Source organism: Onychostoma macrolepis, chromosome 20 (assembly GCF_012432095.1).
Source record: "Onychostoma macrolepis isolate SWU-2019 chromosome 20, ASM1243209v1, whole genome shotgun sequence".
Classification (NCBI taxonomy): Eukaryota; Metazoa; Chordata; class Actinopteri; order Cypriniformes; family Cyprinidae; genus Onychostoma; species Onychostoma macrolepis.
This window is the reverse complement of record NC_081174.1, coordinates 7,301,816-7,320,934: the sequence shown is the minus strand read 5'-3', so window position 1 is coordinate 7,320,934 and position 19,119 is coordinate 7,301,816. Positions and strand designations below refer to the sequence as shown.

The 19,119-nt window shown below is 34.0% G+C and overlaps 2 protein-coding genes across 4 annotated transcripts; both read right to left on the bottom strand.

The window, feature by feature from the left end:
- Nucleotides 1-64: 64 nt before the first annotated feature.
- Nucleotides 65-7,484, bottom strand: kcnk5b (potassium channel, subfamily K, member 5b). Its single transcript, XM_058754900.1, has 5 exons — nt 7,155-7,484; nt 5,053-5,164; nt 4,130-4,296; nt 3,870-4,038; nt 65-2,231 (listed from the first exon to the last, which is right to left on the bottom strand). Exons 1-5 carry the CDS (start codon nt 7,338-7,340, stop codon nt 1,537-1,539), a joined length of 1,329 nt encoding a protein of 442 aa, XP_058610883.1. The 5' UTR covers nt 7,341-7,484; the 3' UTR covers nt 65-1,536.
- Nucleotides 7,485-9,540: 2,056 nt separating this feature from the next.
- Nucleotides 9,541-12,846, bottom strand: fosl2l (fos-like antigen 2 like). Of its 3 annotated transcripts, XM_058756613.1 has the most exons (5): nt 12,802-12,846; nt 12,541-12,608; nt 12,241-12,409; nt 11,523-11,630; nt 9,541-10,214 (listed from the first exon to the last, which is right to left on the bottom strand). In XM_058756613.1, the coding sequence occupies exons 2-5, from the start codon at nt 12,594-12,596 to the stop codon at nt 9,942-9,944; spliced, it is 606 nt and encodes a 201-aa protein (XP_058612596.1). In that variant the 5' UTR covers nt 12,597-12,608; nt 12,802-12,846; the 3' UTR covers nt 9,541-9,941. The 3 variants fall into 3 exon arrangements, with proteins under 3 accessions (XP_058612596.1, XP_058612595.1, XP_058612597.1); XM_058756612.1 differs by lacking the exon at nt 12,802-12,846 and having other exon boundaries at nt 12,541-12,780; XM_058756614.1 differs by lacking the exons at nt 9,541-10,214; nt 12,802-12,846 and adding an exon at nt 10,275-10,657 and having other exon boundaries at nt 12,541-12,780.
- Nucleotides 12,847-19,119: the final 6,273 nt, after the last annotated feature.

Here is a 19,119-nt window from a genome sequence, read left to right as displayed (position 1 = left end):
TCATGCTCAGTCATGTTTAATTTCATCACTTCTGCCAACAGACCGGATGTGGTTTGGCAACAGCAGATAGAGACAGTCTGTGAAAAAAAATACTTTTTATTGGCAAAAGTGGCATTGAAAACAAAACCCTAGTACAAAAAAATATACAAATGATAAATCAAAGAGTCAAACAAAGGGCAAAGTCCTTCAATCAGGTGGTAAGATTAAGTTACTTCCCATAATACATCCTCCACAAATCTTTCAAGAGGCAGCAATTTTCTGGAAGCCTGAGTAGGTGCTTCCTCAGCAGGACAATGCTTAAAATGCTTCCCAAGTGCAAGTTGAACCTAAGAACAGCCACGGAACTATTACAGCATTCAAGACAGAAGATCTGCTCAGAATATAATCTACAATATTACTCCTTGGCATGTTGCAACCTACGACATTTGCCAAAATGTTCAGAACAACAAAACAACACTGTGTAGGATGCGCAGTCCTACAATGCAGTGTGTTCTGCAACTTAACCATTAATTTCCAGTTTGACTGGAAATAAACTGGAAACACCAACTCTTTTCTAAATAGTCATTTGGTCAAACTGTCAAAATTTGCTACGTTTTGCACCAAATTGGATAAAAAAAACATTTGGATTAAAACTCAATGATTTATAGATACAAGAGGTCATGTTCCAACATTACAGCCTTATTTTCATACTGTTTCACAATCTATTTTCAAAGGGATGTTCCAGGTTCAGTACAACTTAAAGGTGATGCATGTAATTTTATATTTTAAATTACCTTGAATTCCAGCTATATATGGATATAGACACATATACACACACAATATCAACAATATTAAATTGAAGATGGTGTAAAACACTGATGGTATCAAAACATTGCTCAGTTTCAGCATCCCGACACAGCGATATCGGCTCAACCAATAGCGTGAGTTTGGGGCAGGACAATCTGGTTATCTGACCAATCCAGGGGAAGTGTTTGGGAAACTGGTTGGAAAACTGTCATTATTATTCCAACTCCTTTACTGGAGCTTAAGATGTAACCAGGAAGACTACTTTAAAAATAGTGCTTTATTCAGTTCATATGGCACTGTTAGCAATACGCTAGTATTCCATTCCAAACATATCCCAGGATTTCTCCTAGCTGTCATTTTGATAACAAATCCAGAGAAAAACCCATGGTTAAAACCACAGTACCACACCCAATCTTTCCAACATCTGTGAAGGAAATCGGTTTCATTTCCTCTGCCAACTCTCACATCCTTATCTTGGTCACAGACTGGCTACACAACCCTGTGTGATACCTGGATGTCTTTCAATACTGCCATGAAACCAATGAACACTTTTGCAGCTTGATTTAGGTAGAGGAAGCGCCTGTCTGCATATCAGAGCAACATTCTTTGGTCTTGAAATGTCTTTGGAGTTCTTCACATGCTCCTTGTGTCAGCTCAGCCATAGTGACCTTCATCTGAAAAATCATGATTTAAAGCAGTGCTGAATTTTTTTTAGGACATTTTTGGTTTTAGATCTTGTAGATCAGACTGTCAGCCAATGCTTTTTCTCCTCTTTAACAAATGGTCTTCTGATACTTTTGACACTGAGAATCTTGATCCTCTGTTGCTGGTGGTAAGGGTAGGGCTTCGAAAGACTGATGGGTCTGATCTTCTGGAGTCCCATGCATAACATCCAGGCTTCTCTTCGCTCTTATTTTTATTGTCTTCTTGGTGCTCTTTCAGTAGTGTCTGTTCCTCTTGGTTGTTGTTGAGGCCATCCGTTGACTCTCCAGACGTGACCATGCACATGTTCGCGCTGACGCTGAAGCGGCGTTTCAGACGAGGAGAGTGATCGAGTGGGATAACCAGGCCATGCAATAGGTCACTACAGCTCTTGGACCGTGCCAGTTCCTCCTCCTGCTTCTTTTTCTTCCTTCTCTTATCTGTTCCGATGGCTTGGATAACATCGCTGTAGTCTTCAACCTTCTCAGACATGAACTCAAAGATATCAATGATGCCAGAGAGAGGTGGTGGCTTCGGGGCTTTTTTTAATTCTTTTTTTACCGGTATATCATCGATGGACAGCCTGTGTTTTCTCAGCCTTCTTTTCTTCAGGACTTTATGAGCCTCGACCACCATATGCACATTCCAGCTGAAGAAAAGTGACAACCAGGCAAGACCCAGGCAGATCCATAACTGCACAATGAATTTGTAGAGAGTTGGGTAATCTTTATCTGGGTTTACACCTATATGGAGAAACAAAGTGAATTTCCTTTATTCAACGTGACAAGCCAATAGTTACATTTGTCTATCTAGAGCTATTTTTACACTGCACAGAAGCTGTTTTTAAGCAGTATATGTTTATACAGAATCACAATCACAGGAAACGATGCATCATAAGTTGGTTCACGTGTATAGCGGACAGAAAGATGCACACCGAGAGATTTGCACCTTATCTAGGCAACAAGCTAAATTTTCTATTTTTAACGTATGCCTTCTTTCCACTGTGCTCAAGGTGTAGTTTTTTTTTAGACTTTATAATACCAAAGATCACCAAATTTGATGAATACTCACTCAGCTATTTTCATGTACACAATGTCGTACTGTGTATGGAAAATAGTAAGCAGGGTTATTATAGTTAACTAAAACCATAAAAAAATTAAAAAAAAGTTAATTGAAATAATTAACTGAACTAAAATAAAATTCAGATAGTTTCCAAAGCAACATTGTTGTTGTTGTTTTTATTTTAACGATGTACTAAAATAAAAATGTATATACATTGTATTTTCATTAGTTTTTGTTTTAAATATAATGGCAATACCACACAAATTACTAAAACTTTAAGTAAAATTAACATGAAAAAAATTAAATCCAATTCAAAATATTAACAAATATAATCTAAATTATACTAAAATGACACTTATAGTAAGCATACTATTATAAATAAAGAAGGCATGTTTGCTAAATACATTATTAGCTTTTATTTGACTTTTGTACCGAAAACCATAATAAATTATTAAAATATTATCTGGAAAAATTTTTTTTTTTAAATGTATATTGTTTTTACTTTTATTAAGTTAACAGTGTATCCTTTTCAAGCCAATCAAAATACTCAAGAAACATTAATTAGAATCAGAATCAGGAAGAGCTTTATTGCCAAGTGTGTTTACACACACACACACACGTAATTCGTCTTGGTGACAGGAGCTTCTAGTGCAGAAGGTGCAGACATACATATAATTTAAGGTAATGAAATATAACACTAATAATAAAGAGAATAAAATTTTTTTTTATAATAAAATAATTTTAAAATGTTGTTCCTATGCAGCTTTATAGAAAAAAGGTGTCATAATATTAGTTAAGCAGTGGTGATGAAAACATTTGTGTCTTGCTGTTAAATGTATAGAAATATATTTAGTACGTTTTTTTTTTAAATTTGTCAAAATTTCCTCAGACCAAAGTACTTTTTTGCAATCTGCAAATAAGCCCTGTGCTCCCTTACTCACATTTTCTTCAGCACAAATGTTAAAATCTGTGGTAACACTTTATTTTGATGGTCCCTTTTGAACATTCTGTTGACACTAAGTAATGTTGCCACTACATGTCAACAAACTCTCATAAAAGTATTAGTAGACTGTCTGCTTCATATCTACTAACTCCTTATTCTGTTGGTCTCCCAACAGATATTCTACTGACTGTAAGTAACTTTGCAAGAACGTGTCAACTTAATCTAACCCTAACCCTACCAGTCAACTAATACACTACTAACACTCTAATGAGAGTCAGTAGAAATGTAGGTGCAACATTACTTATAGTCAATCGAATGTGTTAAAGGGACCATCAAAATAAAGTGAAACCAAATCTGTTTGCAGTTGTTCACTTACCTGCTACATAGTCACCAAAACCAACAGTCGTCAAGGTGGTGAAAGAGAAATACAGGCCTTCTAAGTAAGTCCAGTCCTCAAAGTGACTGAATACAAAGGCTGGGAAGATCAGGTGAATCAGGAAACCCCATAAAAGGAATACAACTGTGCAGGTGAACTGTACTTTTTTCTGTAGTGAAAGAGAAAACATGAATAGGGATGTTAATAATATTGTTGTTTGTTTCTTTAAAAAGTGAAGGCTTTGTTAATGATGTTCTTACCACAGTGAAGCTTCTGTGGAGGAGCACCTGACTCAGGCGCTTTGCCCTGCCACCAAAAAATGTACCCAATTCACTTATCCAGGTGAGGCAAAGAGGAATGCCACAGAGCCCGTACAGGATACAGAATAAACGGCCTCCAGTTGTCTTCGGCGCAACATTGCCATAACCTGAAATCATTGAGTAGACAAGTCTGTGTAAAATATTTTTATTCTGTCTAAAATCGGATCATTAGGTATGGAAGCCGTTTTTTTTCCTCCACAATCAATCAATCAATTAGGTAACCAATTTTTTTTTAGCATTTTTTTTTTTTTTACATTATTTTTTTTATCAAAAAAATCTTACTTTTTTCTCAATTTCAAAAAAAAAAAAAAAAAGGCAAGATTTATGAGATACAATCTCAGAATTGTGAGACATAGCTCAAAATAAGATGCAAGACAAAGTATCAATTTGGAGAAGTCCAAATTGTGAGCTATAAACCCATTGAAATAGTGATTTATTTTTTCTCAGAATTGCAAGTAAACAGGTCTAAAAAGGAGAATAACCTGTTCAACAATAATGTTAATTTTAATAACCACCATTATTTTTAGTCTGTGTTGGAAACGTGCTTCAATAAATAGGACACCTACAGGTCTGTGAGCCACTGTATTACTAAATCCAAGTGGCATTCCATTCAGTCTTCTATTGATAATAATGCTATGACATTAAAAAACAACAACATTTGCTCTTTAAAATTGTTATTTTGAGAATCATTGTGCTCTGAACATTGTCACTAATTAATAAGCGTGATGCAAGGTTGAATCACTGTTAAATGTTTTCGCAAACGCACATTTCAACATTGAAGGTCGATTATATGTGTCAGCTGTTTTTTTTATAATACAGAGATATACTTCTAGAAATACTTCTAAGCAGTACAATGTGTCTACCTATAGTAGTGATGACTGTGGCAGCAAAAATGACTGCGTTCTCCCAACTCCAGTTGTTGATTTTTTTTTCTCCTGTTACAGTCACACCTCTTCCAGCCGCAGCAGCCACAACCTGATGAGATAAACAATGACAAACAATGTATGCAAAGGATGAAATAAATACTTCTCTGAGAAATCTATTTCATTTCATCTCATCTCACAATTACCCATTTTATTTTTTACTCTGAGGCGGAACCAGGCTTCCATACATAAGTCAAAACAACAGGAAAAGAGGAAGAGTGTTTATGGAGATATCAGCTAAATAAACCCTTGTCTTCATGTACACTAGTTAGAGTCAGCATGGCTGCAGTCAGCCCATCTCTGTGTCTGTAAACATGGCTATTTAAATACCCTAAATTAGTGACTATACAAACAAACACACCCAACCCAAATTGACTGAGTATAGGACACCCTACAGTTTCGATCTCCTTCTGACTTCATGTACAAGTTCAGTCTGATGTCACTGAAACAACTTACTTTAGACGTACTTTTCCTATCACTTTGAATAACAACAAAAACACTATCTTTCAGCTTGCGCATGCAAATATCAGTATTTAGCGTACACCACCACAATGGTGTTGTTTGAAATCCCGAGGAACAGGTTTTCTTAGCCACATCATGTTACATCATGCTCAGTAAACATAAGTATGAGGGCTTTTACAGTTTTTAAATTCATGTCCGTCAAGGAAAAATTTGGCACGATTAACAATATTAACAAAATTTTAACATGGTAAAATTTTTTAAATCAGCTAATTCAGTTTGAAACAATGCAATGCGTTTCAAATCACCCTAAAATATTTTAAATGTTGCAGGAGTACAGTTGTCATGTGCCATACAGTGTCAAAAAACACAGAATACCAAAACAAACTGAAAATAAATTAATAAAAAAAAATATATATATATATATAAACTGATTCCCACAATAACATTCATCCCAAGTGTTACCGTTTTAAAGGCTGTGACACCATTCATGGCATTTATGGGATAGCTGCGGTCAATATCACTGGAAATGATATTACAAGAGTTGTAAATCAAGTACAGGCACTAATGAACACAGCAATGTGATTTACTGCATACCATGCATATTTACTGGTGTTGTTCAAAAAATGTTCTTCAAGAATGACTGAATTAATACTACAGTTGATGTTTTCAGATAGTTGAGTTACAGGCATTTGCAATATCATGTTCTCTGGTGACAAATTACAAATGCTCACACACCTTTGTGTGTGTATATAGTAAACATCTGTGGTTACAATACGAGATAATATTGCAGTACTACTTATCATATTTCAAACTTCATTCAAACTTAAAACATATTTCAATTTAGATGATACATCATGAACCAGTTAAATGTCTAAAAGAACTGGTTTGTTGATTAATCATTCAAATCAGCTGGATTAAACAGGGTCGAATGAATCAGAATGAGACGTTTTGTGTGGATTTAAAACTTTTTTGGTGATTTTGTGTGTAGTAGTTAAGTGGGGGAAAATATTGCTAAGATCAGATCTAGAAGTTTTGAAGGGAACCAATTTTGAAAATAGTAGCCTACCAAATCGAAACAGCCGCTTGCTTTGTTTTCATATTCGACGCATAAAGCACGTGTGCGCGTTTTCTCGCGGTACAGTCGCGTTTGAACGAGTCCAATGGCAAAATAACATTCCTGAGAATGACTTCGCCACTTTTATTGCCCACGGGGGAAAAGTCCACAAACTTGGAACAATCGCGCCTCAGTCTTTTTTAGGTTCGCCAACTCCCGTCAAATCCACAGATTTGACACGTTTATGACAAAGTTTCGCTTTGTTTTGTTCATGCACAAACGCGTGAAACTTTTACCAACTAGGTAAAATTGTTTAAAATGCTCTAAACTTGCATTAAATTCACACGAAAACTTCTTAGCAGTCGATTGTGTGTGTGAGAGAAGCGCCATAGCAACGATATTGCAGATATCCGATACTAAACACTTGAAAACTTTTTCCCGAGAGCTTCTGGAAATGTTTAATTACCTAAAAATCTCCAAACTGTTTTTCTAAACACCACTTGATGATTCAAATTATAAAGCCTACCTCAATTATCAGGTCCAAATCATCCTTTTCTAAGCAGGGATATTTCTGTAATAAATGGTCAGTGTGGTTTTTATAATCGTCCAGAGCTGCTTTTAAATGCGGCTCCTCGAGTATCTGAAATATCGCGGCTCCGATGGACAAGTAGAAAATGATGACTGAGGTCAGAAGAGATCCTTTATCTGCCATAATACTGAAGTAGATCCTTCTATGTGCTCCTTTACATCAAGTAACAACCACTACTAAAGTCTCCCAAGTTTCTGGTGATGTGTTACTTAAACACTATGATGCGGGTGAGGAGGAAGTGGAATCCGGAGCCACGCCTGTAGGTGTGAACGCGAGGAGTGCCTTGTCTGGCTGTAAAATGCGTGGTTTTGCTAGAGGCTACGGTTTTTGTGAACTTTTTTTGTGGTTTTTGGTCTTTAATAGATTTGTAATTGCATTTTAGTTTTGAAGGAAAGACTCACTTAAAATCATTAGAAGACAGAGATCTTTTCTCAGAACTTATACCCACTGTTCTTAGTCATTTTTATATTTACTTTTAAGGTAATACTTTTAAGTATTATGTTGGTTCCCACAAGTTCACGCAAGTGCCCTTGCAGAGTACACACTTTTTTTTAAAAAAGGTTCCAAATAGGATTTTTTCACAGGAGTGCCACAGAATCATTTGATATTTCCTAAAGAACCATCCAGGGAACAGTTCTTAAAAGAACATTTTAATAATCTAAAGTACCTTTTTCCATACGAGGAACCTTTTTTTTTCTAATTGGAATTTTCCATGGACATTAAAGTTTCTAACCATCAATGGCAATAAAGAACCTTTATTTTGTGACTCTTCACATCAGTACAACAGAAAAGTTCCACTTCCGAAATTGTGTGTGTGTGTGTGTGTGTGTATACTTGAATGTAACTTTTTGTTTTGTGATCTAATGAAATACCTTTCATGCATTTCTAAGTGTGGCAAAGGTCCAATTATTTTGGAATCGGTGTGTTTACATTTCTTACGTTTCTGTCACTTTTATCTTGATCCCTTTGTTGCGTGGTAGTTTGCCCAAGTTTCAGTCAAGGCTTTTTTCTTCTTACTTCTGTTACATTGCTTCTAAATTTATATTAGTAATCTTAAAAATCAAAAGATAATCAATATAACAATGAAAAAATGCAATAGCGTTTGCAAGACAGGTTTACAAGACACATTTCATACTGAAGTTCTCTTTTTCCTTCTTACCAAGTGACATACTATATATAGTGGTAGATATTCATCTTACTGATTGAGCAACATACTGTATCTGTTTTTAAAAGGAAATGCGAGTCAAGGTTTCTTCTCTGTGTGAACACCGGACACCTAACACCATTTTTCCGATTTCACACCTGAAGAAAACTATTAAAAGTTCGGGGATTTTTCACAATATCCTGTGACCTTTAAATAGCAGATGCAAAGGCCTCTGTGAATTGAAAGTCAGATTCCCAAATCCCAAACAGGAACTCATGCCCACAGCGGAGTGGAAATCCTCCTCCTTTTGTAACGGGATGGGGAAGGGGGGCTCTTCGTGCATGCCTGAGCATTGCCACTCCTGTGCAGATGTCAAAATATCCTCCTTTTATTGCATGCTAGCAGTTGTTGATGCTATGTGGCATGCTGTATCTTGTTGCATGTAACTCTAAGCTTACTGCTTAAAGGGATAGTTCACCCAAAAAATGGTAATTGCGTCATCATTTATTCATGTTTTCCGAACCCTTCACAAAAGGCGATTTTTTTGGGGGTATTTCGGTGTATTTATTTATTTAAATGAATTGCTTTGTATTTATTTATTATTTTATGCCTGTACTTTAAGTGTGCAACAATGGGTCCATTGTATGGACAGAATATTTTTACTGGATTCCTCCAGAAGAAAGAAGAAATACTGGTTTGGAAGGACATGATGGTAAGGAGATAATAACTGAATTTTCATTCTGGAGAAGTTAATCCTTTTACTTGTCCTCAAATATCAATGAAAAAAGTAAATTGCATTCATGTTTTTATGCAAAATAAATTGTAATATTTTCTTAGAAAGAATATATTGAGCAAGAATGCTTTTGTATTATTATGAAGTTGCATATAGTCTGAAAATGTTATCAGCAGTTGTTTTGCTCTCTGTTCAAAACAGAGATTTGCTGAACCATTTAAAGCACACACAAAAATGAAATAACATTTACCCAACACAAGAATTTATGTGTCTGTGATAAATGTAATAAATTGTTTTAGTTTACTTAATTGTTAAACAAATTTAAACACATTTTAATTCTTTACAGAACATTTCATTTTTATTAAAGCTATGACAGTTATAAATTCATAATTTTCAAATGATTCTAAATGATTACAAATGATTAACTTTAAAGCCAGCTAGATAACATTACCTTGGTAACTTATTTAACTAATTTAACCATTCACAATAATGTTCAATATGTTCAGGCCGTTCTTTTCTTATTGTCAAGCCCTTTTTATGTATTTGTTAAACATATAAGGTCAGTGCATTTAGAATTAGACGTACCACAATTAAAAATACCACTCATTTACAGCTATTGTTAAAAAATAGCATTGCTATTTCAAAGACAGTTAGACACGGTCACTACATGGGAACAGGTACAAAATAATTATAACAGAGCACCAGAACTGATTTCACTCTCGTTTGCAATGGGTTTCTTACCACAGGAAAAGTTGGATGTTGAACACAGAATGTCTCTTTTGTGGTAATGAGGTATTTACAAAGATATTAAATAAAAAGCGCTGGTGCGTCATCGTCTTCATTGAATTTAGTGTAATTCAGAGTCGTTCTCTGTCTGTTGGCGTGCCAAATGGCCAGAGCCCCTTACGTCATCCAGAGGTTCCTGTTTTATTGTGATGGAAATTTTGGATGGCAGGGGCTCTCCTGACATAAAAGTGTCTGAGGAATGATGTTTGTCCTGTGCCAGTGTGCAGATGGATGCATGGGATGCCAGAAGCAGTTTTAGCTGCTCCTTCTCCTGTTGCAGGCAGCTCACCTGCCTCTGCAGCACGACCTGCTCCATGTGCAGGCGCTCAGTCTCCTGAAAACAAATTCACAGCTGGATTCCATTAGCATGTGCTGCTGGTAATTACGTAACAGATTCCCCGAAGCCGAGTGTACTGCATTCTTACAAATAAAGGGTGCAAACGGAGGTTTTCATAGCAATAACATAGAAGATCCATTTTTGGTTCCCTGAAGAACCTTTAAGTGAACAGTCTAAAGAACATTTTAATATTCTTAAGAATGTTTTGCTTTGGAAAGTTTCCATGAATGTTAAAGGAATAGTTCATTCAAAAGTTTGCTCACTCTCAGGCCATCCAAGATGTAGATGAGTTTGTTTCTTCATCAGAACAGATTTGGAGAGATTTAGCATCACTTCCTCACCACTGGATCCTCTGCAGTGAATGGGTGCCGTCAGAATGAGAGTCCAAACAGCTGATAACTCCTGATAAATCCACACAAGTCCAGTCCATCAGTTAACATCTGAAGCAAAAAGATGCATGTTTGTAAGAAACAAATCCATTATTAAAGTGTTGTAACTTTAAACCGTAGTTTCTGGCCAGTCTGTAATCCATAATATTGCTTACTCTCCATTGAAAAAGTTTATCCCCTGTCCTCTCACATCAAAATTCATTCATTCGTTTAGTACAGTTTTGGATTGTTTTTGCTTGTAAATGGTACTTGATCTGTGCATATTTCTCTCCTGATTCAGACGAGACGACTTTTTCACTGAAGAAAGCAATAATATGGACAGCTGAAAGCAATAGTTTGAAGTTAAAAATGTCTTAACGATGGATTTGTTTCTTACAAACATACAGTTTTTCTCTTCACAAGATGTTAATTGATGGACTGGAGTCATGTGGATTACTTGTGGATTACTGTGATGTTTTTATTAGCTGTTTTGGTCTCTCATTCTGACGGCACCCATTCAATGCAGAGGATCAATCAGTGAGCAATGCTAAATTTCTCCAAATCTGAAACAAACTCATCTACATCTTGGATGACCTGAGGGTGAGTAAATGTTCATTTTCATTTTTGGATGAATCATTCCTTTGAAGGTTCTTTGTGGAAACACTGATGCCAAAAAACAACCTTTGTTTTTGAGAGTGTGACTGTCCAGTGGAATTCTTGTTTCGGTCTTCCAACTGAAACTATGGAAACATTAATTTATGTGTTCTTAATACTTGATTCATTCAATGATTCATTCATCTTATGTAATTCTTACCAGACTCTTTGTATAATTACAGAAAGTCTCAAGTTAAAACTGGACAAACAAGATGTATCAGAAAGGTGCACCACCCTGAACACAATATGAAAATGAAAATGGCAGTGCAGCCCTATTATTCACCTCCTGAAGAAGGTCAACAAGTTCTCGTCTGCGGTTGCGGCATTTGGCAGCAGCCAATTTGTTGCGCTCTCTTCTCCGTCTTATCTTCTCCTCTTCATCTGGTGTGAGCTAATAATGAATCAATATAACAAATATATTTTTGTCCTTCTTTACTTTATTGATCTGTTACCTTTTAAAGATAAATGCAGTTATAGAGAGAGAGAGAGATGAGACTGGGGCTAGTTGTCACACGGGGAAGTTGTCAATTCAACTCAAAATTGATTTATTGGCATGACTGTAAATGATACGATATTGCCAAAGCTTAGTATACATGTACAAAAAGATAAACAAATAAAATAAAATAAAAATAATAATATAATAACAATAATAATAATTAAATTAACAATGGGAAGATGTCACTGTATCTCATTGCAAGTTAAACTCAAACATATGTATTGCATTCTGGTTTAAACATCTTAAATAAGAATAATTTTGTGTGAATTCAATATATCAATATCGTTATAGTTTGCTACAACTGTATAACACTCCTTCGGGCAGGAACCATTTAATGAAGACAGTTTTTTTATTTTGTTTTCAGGACAAGCTTTATTGTAATAATTTATAATTTATCACTGACAATATTTATTAACCAAAACATTGACATTTTACATTTTTTGGTATTTTATGAGTTTATTTTATGCATAAGTCTGTACAGAAATAATAATATGTTGTATTTTACCTGCATATTTCTTTTGAAGCTTACTCTCTGAGCTGCTGTAGGTTCACTGGTCTGGTCCAGACTCTCACTGGGCATCACTGGCTCGATTATCCAGCGCAGCTCTTGTCTCGATGTGACTGCATTGACAGTGGCGATAAAAGGGCTTTTGGAAATCTGCATCTCGACCTGGCTGAAATAGGAGAGGGGAAACATGCGGTAAATGAAATTAGAAAAGATGGTAAATATTGCGTTTCTACGTACAAATGGTTAGGTAGATGGTTAAAACATGCGAATTCATTGGCCTAAATCATAATTACTCACCTGATCGAACTGGAGATATCGCCTCCAGAGATGCAGTTTCGTTCATTTGCGTTCATTCCAAATCCTATCTGCAAATTAAATGGTATATTGCCATGAATTTATCCTGGTTCAGATGTTGATATTCCAGTTCCACCCATGCACTTTTCAATCAGTGCAGCAACAGGCATTCACTGGCCTAGTATTGTAATCATTTGAATGACGAATGTCTCCTAAAAAGGGCAATTGCGTCAGAGCGCGAGCGTTTCATGGATGTGGAATTACCTTACTGTGTTACGTCATGTGTATCCACGCACTAGCGGCACACATGCTCCATCAGGACAAAATACAAATAAATACATAGCCTACATAATATATAAACATATGCTCCATCAGGACAAAATACAAATAAATACATAGCCTACATAATATATAAACACATGCTCCATCAGGACAAAATACAAATAAATACATAGCCTACATAATATATAAACACATGCTCCATCAGGACAAAATACAAATAAATACATAGCCTACATAATATATAAACACATGCTCCATCAGGACAAAATACAAATAAATACATAGCCTACATAATATAAACACATGCTCCATCAGGAAAAAAATACAAATAAATACATAGCCTACATAATATATAAACACATGCTCCATCAGGACAAAATACAAATAAATACATAGCCTACATAATATATAAACACATGCTCCATCAGGACAAAATACAAATAAATACATAGCCTACATAATATATAAACACATGCTCCATCAGGACAAAATACAAATAAATACATAGCCTACATAATATATAAACACATGCTCCATCAGGACAAAATACAAATAAATACATAGCCTACATAATATAAACACATGCTCCATCAGGAAAAAAATACAAATAAATACATAGCCTACATAATATATAAAAACATGCTCCATCAGGACAAAATACAAATAAATACATAGCCTACATAATATAAACACATGCTCCATCAGGACAAAATACAAATAAATACATAGCCTACATAATATATAAACACATGCTCCATCAGGACAAAATACAAATAAATACATAGCCTACATATATATAAACACATGCTCCATCAGGACAAAATACAAATAAATACATAGCCTACATAATATATAAACACATGCTCCATCAGGACAAAATACAAATAAATACATAGCCTACATAATATATAAACACATGCTCCATCAGGAAAAAATAAATACATAGCCTACATAATATAAAAACATGCTCCATCAGGACAAAATACAAATAAATACATAGCCTACATAATATAAACACATGCTCCATCAGGACAAAATACAAATAAATACATAGCCTACATAATATAAACACATGCTCCATCAGGACAAAATACAAATAAATACATAGCCTACATAATATAAACACATGCTCCATCAGGACAAAATACAAATAAATACATAGCCTACATAATATAAACACATGCTCCATCAGGACAAAATAAAATAAATAAATACATAGCCTACATAATATATAAAAACATGCTCCATCAGGACAAAATACAAATAAATACATAGCCTACATAATATATAAACACATGCTCCATCAGGACAAAATACAAATAAATACATAGCCTACATAATATAAACACATGCTCCATCAGGACAAAATACAAATAAATACATAGCCTACATAATATAAACACATGCTCCATCAGGAAAAAATACAAATAAATACATAGCCTACATAATATATAAAAACATGCTCCATCAGGAAAAAATAAATACATAGCCTACATAATATATAAACACATGCTCCATCAGGACAAAATACAAATAAATACATAGCCTACATAATATAAACACATGCTCCATCAGGAAAAAATAAAAATAAATACATAGCCTACATAATATAAACACATGCTCCATCAGGAAAAAAATAAAAATAAATACATAGCCTACATAATATATAAAAACATGCTCCATCAGGAAAAAAATAAATACATAGCCTACATAATATATAAACACATGCTCCATCAGGACAAAATACAAATAAATACATAGCCTACATAATATAAACACATGCTCCATCAGGACAAAATAAAAATAAAATAAATACATAGCCTACATAATATATAAAAACATGCTCCATCAGGACAAAATACAAATAAATACATAGCCTACATAATATATAAACACATGCTCCATCAGGACAAAATACAAATAAATACATAGCCTACATAATATAAACACATGCTCCATCAGGACAAAATACAAATAAATACATAGCCTACATAATATAAACACATGCTCCATCAGGAAAAAAATACAAATAAATATATAGCCTACATAATATATAAAAACATGCTCCATCAGGACAAAATACAAATAAATACATAGCCTACATAATATAAACACATGCTCCATCAGGACAAAATACAAATAAATACATAGCCTACATAATATAAACACATGCTCCATCAGGAAAAAATAAAAATAAATACATAGCCTACATAATATAAAAACATGCTCCATCAGGAAAAAAATAAAAATAAATACATAGCCTACATAATATATAAACACATGCTCCATCAGGACAAAATACAAATAAATACATAGCCTACATAATATAAACACATGCTCCATCAGGAAAAAAATAAAAATAAATACATAGCCTACATAATATATAAACACATGCTCCATCAGGACAAAATACAAATAAATACATAGCCTACATAATATAAACACATGCTCCATCAGGAAAAAATAACAATAAATACATAGCCTACATAATATATAAACACATGCTCCATCAGGACAAAATACAAATAAATACATAGCCTACATAATATAAACACATGCTCCATCAGGAAAAAATAAAAATAAATACATAGCCTACATAATATATAAACACATGCTCCATCAGAAAAACAATACAAATAAATACATAGCCTACATAATATATAAACACATGCTCCATCAGGAAAAAATACAAATAAATACATAGCCTACATAATATAAACACATGCTCCATCAGGAAAAAATAACAATAAATACATAGCCTACATAATATAAACACATGCTCCATCAGGACAAAATACAAATAAATACATAGCCTACATAATATAAACACACACTGATAAAAATGATTTTTGGTGAAGTAAATACTACATAAAAACAAATGTAATTTCTACATTAAATAATTTAGTTCAGGCAAGAATTAAAAAATTAAAGTAAATTCTATATTAGTACTCAATTTAAGCTTGTAGAAATTAAAGTTTGAACTTCTAAGTATATTTTACTTGGAATTGTTTGTTATGTTTACAAGGATTCTTAAGTAAATATCAAAGTTATGATCCGTTTTCCCATCATGCACTGGGGCATGAATAATTAAAAAGGTTAAATTTGTCACTGTTTTTTAGTTATATTTACACTGTTTTATGGTTGCTTTTGTTGTTAGGTTTAGTAACTTACTGTTTTGTGACATCTGGAGTTGATTTTCTACTCAAAATGACCCATTCATACTCAAACACTATCCACTGATTGTCACCGTCATTGTGTATGGTGCACCAAGTATTGAGGTCTCTGTGTTCATTTGGGTAACAATTATTTTGAGTGGATATATTATCTTAAAAGGATAATAAGCTGTCTACTTGCTTACTGACATGTTTGTAAGTGAAATACATGCTTTAATAGCATGGTTGTTTCCCAGTACTACATTGTTTGAGTAAATTTTAGAAGCCATAAGGAAAAAAATAAAAATAAATACATAGCCTACATAATATATAAACACATGCTCCATCAGGAAAAAAATAAAAATAAATACATAGCCTACATAATATATAAACACATGCTCCATCAGGAAAAAAATACAAATAAATACATAGCCTACATAATATATAAACACATGCTCCATCAGAAAAACAATACAAATAAATACATAGCCTACATAATATATAAACACATGCTCCATCAGGAAAAAATACATAGCCTACATAATATATAAACACATGCTCCATCAGGGAAAAAATACATAGCCTACATAATATATAAACACATGCTCCATCAGAAAAACAATACAAATAAATACATAGCCTTCATAATATATAAACACATGCTCCATCAGGGAAAAACAATTAAATACATAGCCTACATAATATATAAACACATGCTCTTAAACTTTATATTTATAACATCTTAAACCATCAAGTCGTTTACTTTTTTTTTTTTTCCTCAGCAGGATTAAGAAAGAAATTCTTGAGTAAAAAAAAAAAACTATTATATATGTTTGTGTGTGTATATATATATATTTGTGTGTGTGTGTGTGTGTGTGTGTGACCCTGGACCACAAAACCAGTCTTAAGTGTCAATTTTTCGAAATTGAGATTTATACATTACCTGAAAGCTGAATAAATAAGCTTTCCATTGATGTATGGTTTGTTAGGATCGGACAATATTTGGCCGAGATACAACTATTTGAAAATCTGGAATCTGAGGGTGCAAAAAAAATCACAATATTGAGAAAATCACCTTTAAAGTTGTCCAAATGAAGTTCTTAGCAATGCATATTACTAATCAAAAATGAAGTTTTGATATATTTACGGTAAGAAATTTACAAAATATCTTCATGGAACATGATCTTTCCTTAATATCCTAATGATTTTTGGCATAAAAGAAAAATCGATAATTTTGACACATACAATATATTTTTGGCTATTGCTACAAATATACCCCAGCGACTTAAGACTGGTTTTGTGGTCCAGGGTCACGTATATATATATATATATATATATATATAGGCTATATAATCGAAACATAACTGGATCTTTTGCCATTCATTTCTGACATTTGTTTCTAGGTAGAGCCTAGCAATAGTGCCATTATGGGTTATGACTCATGTCATGCAATATTATGACTAACTGAATCTGACAAACATGTTTCTTTGAACCATAATTAGCATGTAGCCATGCTTGGGTTTATATGTTCCATATTATAGCCATGCTAGAGTTAATGAGCAAAAGCACAGAGCGTTCTTAGACTAAACACAGAGACCTTTGCCTGCATCTGTGAGCACTTGAGTGTGTTTATGTATGTGTGTGTATGTTTTTAAGTGTGTGTTTAGCAGGGAACAGCATGTGCTCGACCACACTACCACAGTTGTGTAGGAGTGAATGTCACACAAGGATATTCTCCAAGGCTCAGTATTATCACAGCTCAGATGATATTTTCTTGCTCATTATCCTTTCAGAGATTCAGACTACCTTACCTTTAGACTGAGATGCATTACACATAAGACAAGGAGTTTGTGTAAATGTTATGGTGTGTAAAATATAAACTTATGAGCCAAGAGAATTCAGCTTATGCACATCTTGCAACATGTCTGTGAACATGTTAAGTTATTGGTTTATACAGCTGTCCATATATGCTGTTTTGCATTGAATTATATCTTATTTTTATAGACAAATCAAAGTGTGGAACATCTGGTATACAGAAGTGAATATGTGAAAGCGATCGTAATTAACCCACAAAGAGCACAAGAGGCCGGATATGTAAGTAGGCATAAGAGCAGGCCCAAGTAGATCAAAAACTTGAATAAGATAAAGAAGGATGGATGAAGATAATGGAAAAGCGAGATGTAGAGAAAGGGAAATTATGTTTTCTTCATCCATGCTTATTAGACTTGCTTGTAGCTCATTCGATTCATAGCATGCATACAATAATTAAACGCTAATGCATCCATTAGCAAAACCTGTATTCAACTTGTTGCTTGGCAACACCACCAGCTCTCAATTACATAGCACTGCAGTCTCTGTCCATATAGCTTGGATTTGATTCAGAAAACATGCGACAAGATGCAGTTGAATATTATAGGTAAGCAGCTGCAAATAATGAGAGTGAAACTTACATTTATGCATTTGGCAGACACTTTTATCCAATGCAACATGCATTGCATTCAAAGTATGTTTTAGCAATTCATGCAATCCCTGGGAATCAGACCTTGGCAGAACTAGCACTGTGTTCCACTGTTTGAGTGACATGAAACATAACACAAATACACAGTCATGATATCAGTATGGATCAAGCTCATAAAACACTGCACATTTAGATTCGATTTTACTTTTAGGGTTAATGAGTTAACTTAGTGGTTAAATATTTGGGCTAATAATTCAAAAGTGGCCGATTGCGTCCTCAGAGAAGGTGATTTATTAACTTGATCTCTTAACTGAATCACTGTTTTTCCCCCTCTTGAGCAAAGCACTTGACTGTCAGTGTAATTTATACTGCATATATGCCACTTTGAATAACAAAGTGTCTGCATTGGTTTGAAATATTAGTTTGAGTGGTTAACAGAAGTGTTAAAAATACAGTGAAATGAAGTTGAAGTATGGCACTATGTAAAACTTTTTCTCAATTAAAGTCAAAGTACTGTAGGCTGCAATCTGTAAAGCAGTTGGACTGCAATCTGCAACTGCAATCTGTAAAGCAGTTTATAATGCAACTTGATTCATTATATTTTTATTTTGTTTACATAACAGCGATTTGAACAGAGACCAGAAACCTCATGATATGAGAATAATGAAACCTCTTGAGTCTGGTGCCAAG

Excerpts from the sequence above, each read along its gene's own strand:
- kcnk5b (XM_058754900.1), bottom strand. The coding sequence starts at position 7,340 with ATGGCAGATAAAGGATCTCTTCTGACCTCAGTCATCATTTTCTACTTG. Across the intron at positions 5,165-7,154 it reads ATTTGGACCTGATAATTGAG|GTTGTGGCTGCTGCGGCTGG; the intron begins GTAGGCTTTATA and ends TTATCTCATCAG. Across the intron at positions 4,297-5,052 it reads CACAGTCATCACTACTATAG|GTTATGGCAATGTTGCGCCG; the intron begins GTAGACACATTG and ends CAATGATTTCAG.
- fosl2l (XM_058756613.1), bottom strand. The coding sequence starts at position 12,596 with ATGAACGCAAATGAACGAAACTGCATCTCTGGAGGCGATATCTCCAGT. Across the intron at positions 11,631-12,240 it reads GCTTCAAAAGAAATATGCAG|CTCACACCAGATGAAGAGGA; the intron begins GTAAAATACAAC and ends ATTCATTATTAG. Across the intron at positions 10,215-11,522 it reads TTGTTGACCTTCTTCAGGAG|GAGACTGAGCGCCTGCACAT; the intron begins GTGAATAATAGG and ends ATTTGTTTTCAG.